General features: G+C 40.4%; 1 protein-coding gene across 1 annotated transcript; it reads left to right on the forward strand.

Annotated features, from left to right (window-relative positions):
* Positions 1-51: 51 nt before the first annotated feature.
* Tsp_13530 (conserved hypothetical protein) lies at positions 52-1,574 on the forward strand (the record flags this gene model as incomplete). The annotated part of the gene is made up of 2 exons (XM_003370902.1): positions 52-189; positions 210-1,574. Coding segments are annotated over exons 1-2 (1,503 nt in total), but the record flags the coding sequence as incomplete, so codon positions are not given.
* Between the last annotated feature and the right edge of the window lie 81 nt (positions 1,575-1,655).

Below are 1,655 nucleotides of genomic sequence, written 5' to 3' on the forward strand. Positions count from 1 at the left end.
GGACAACCTGGTCAACGAAAGCTGCTCAAGTACGTTGGTTAAAGATTGCCCATGGATAACATGGAAGCAGCTTTAGATGGTAATGCTGAGACGAGGGCAGATTGTTACGCAAAGCTTTCTGGACACATGGTCCCAGATATGAGGAAAATTATCACAAAGCTGCTCGATAGTACTACGGACCAGAAAGCAGTTGGATGTTTATACTGAAGAAAGAGGAAACTGTATGTGCCGACATGACAGAGTTCAAAGTCAAGGTGGAAAACATGGAACGTGAACTTGTGGTTCGAGAAGGCAAGACTATAGAATCTAAGCCAATCCTTCAAACTGGAAGTTCAAATGTGCGACTTCCAAAAATGGAAATAAAGAAATTCAATGGTGAGTACCATGATTGGCAACGGTTTCACGATGAATTTGAGACAACGATCAATTCCAATTCAAATTTGTCACCGATTGAGAAATTCAATTATTTACGATCGTTGTTATCTGGGAATGCAGAAACTGCTATTCGGGGATTGACTCTGAATGCGGTTAATTATGAAACTGCATTGACTATCCTAAATGAGAAATTTGGTGACCCTCAACTCCTTATTGAAGAACACTTTAAGAGCCTACAGAACTTACCGGTAATAACGAATCAGTGGGATTCGAAACGGCTGGAAAAATTCGTGAACGATATGGAGATTAATATACGTGGTCTGGAAACGTTAAACACTCCACCTGTTGTGTATCAAGCCATGTTGATGCCATTAATACTATCTCGACTGCCGAGAGAAATTTCTGTGGAATGGAAACGTCAAAATCCAAACCGACAGAAAGATACGTATGAATTGCTGTCATTTCTGAAGACAGAATTAAAAAGTCGAGAAGTATCAACGTTTCCAGGAAGAGAAAGAAAAGTTGTATCTCCATTTCCATCAAACAGGAAGACTGTTCCTCGAGGACAGTATACTACAGCCGCATTACAAGCTACGGTAAGGAAAGCTTGCTTTATTTGTGAGGAGGATCATGCCATAGAAAATTGTCCCAAGTTCATTAGCATGAGTCCTAAAGAAAGAATTACGAGCGTGAAGAAGCTGGGATTATGCTTCTTGTGCCTTAAGAAGGGCCATTTAGTAACAACTTGTAAAGCAAAGCTAAGGTGTCGAGTGAAAGAGTGTTCTAAACGTCACCACCCGTTGATTCATCTGAACCAAGAGAAACGTTCGGTCATAGAAAACCAAACTGATACCATAGAGAACAATAGAGTTCATGTCACTCATGCTATGGTTGGTAATGGAGGCACATTGCTTCAATCAGCCCGGGCCAGACTATATAATGAAGACGGAAATTCTATGATTGTCAACTGTTTATTCGATAGCGGTTCACAACGTTCCTTTGTGAAGAAGAGCGTTGCAGAAGCATTAAGCTTAAAAGGACCTTTCGAAACAGTGAACATAGAATCTTTCGGAAACATTAATAGTGAATGTTTACGTGTACGCCGGGTAAAATTTTGGTTGACATCGGTGAGAGACAAGCCTCACAAGAAACAAATGGTGGAAGCATTGTGTTTAAAGAAAATCACTGACCGTCCGAACGTTCGTTTAGATATCAAACAATATAGCCACTTCACGTCTCTGCAACTGGCAGAAGATTTTAATGATTTATCTTCCACCTTT

Source organism: Trichinella spiralis (assembly GCF_000181795.1).
Source record: "Trichinella spiralis strain ISS 195 chromosome Unknown Scfld345, whole genome shotgun sequence".
NCBI lineage: Eukaryota > Metazoa > Nematoda > Enoplea > Trichinellida > Trichinellidae > Trichinella > Trichinella spiralis.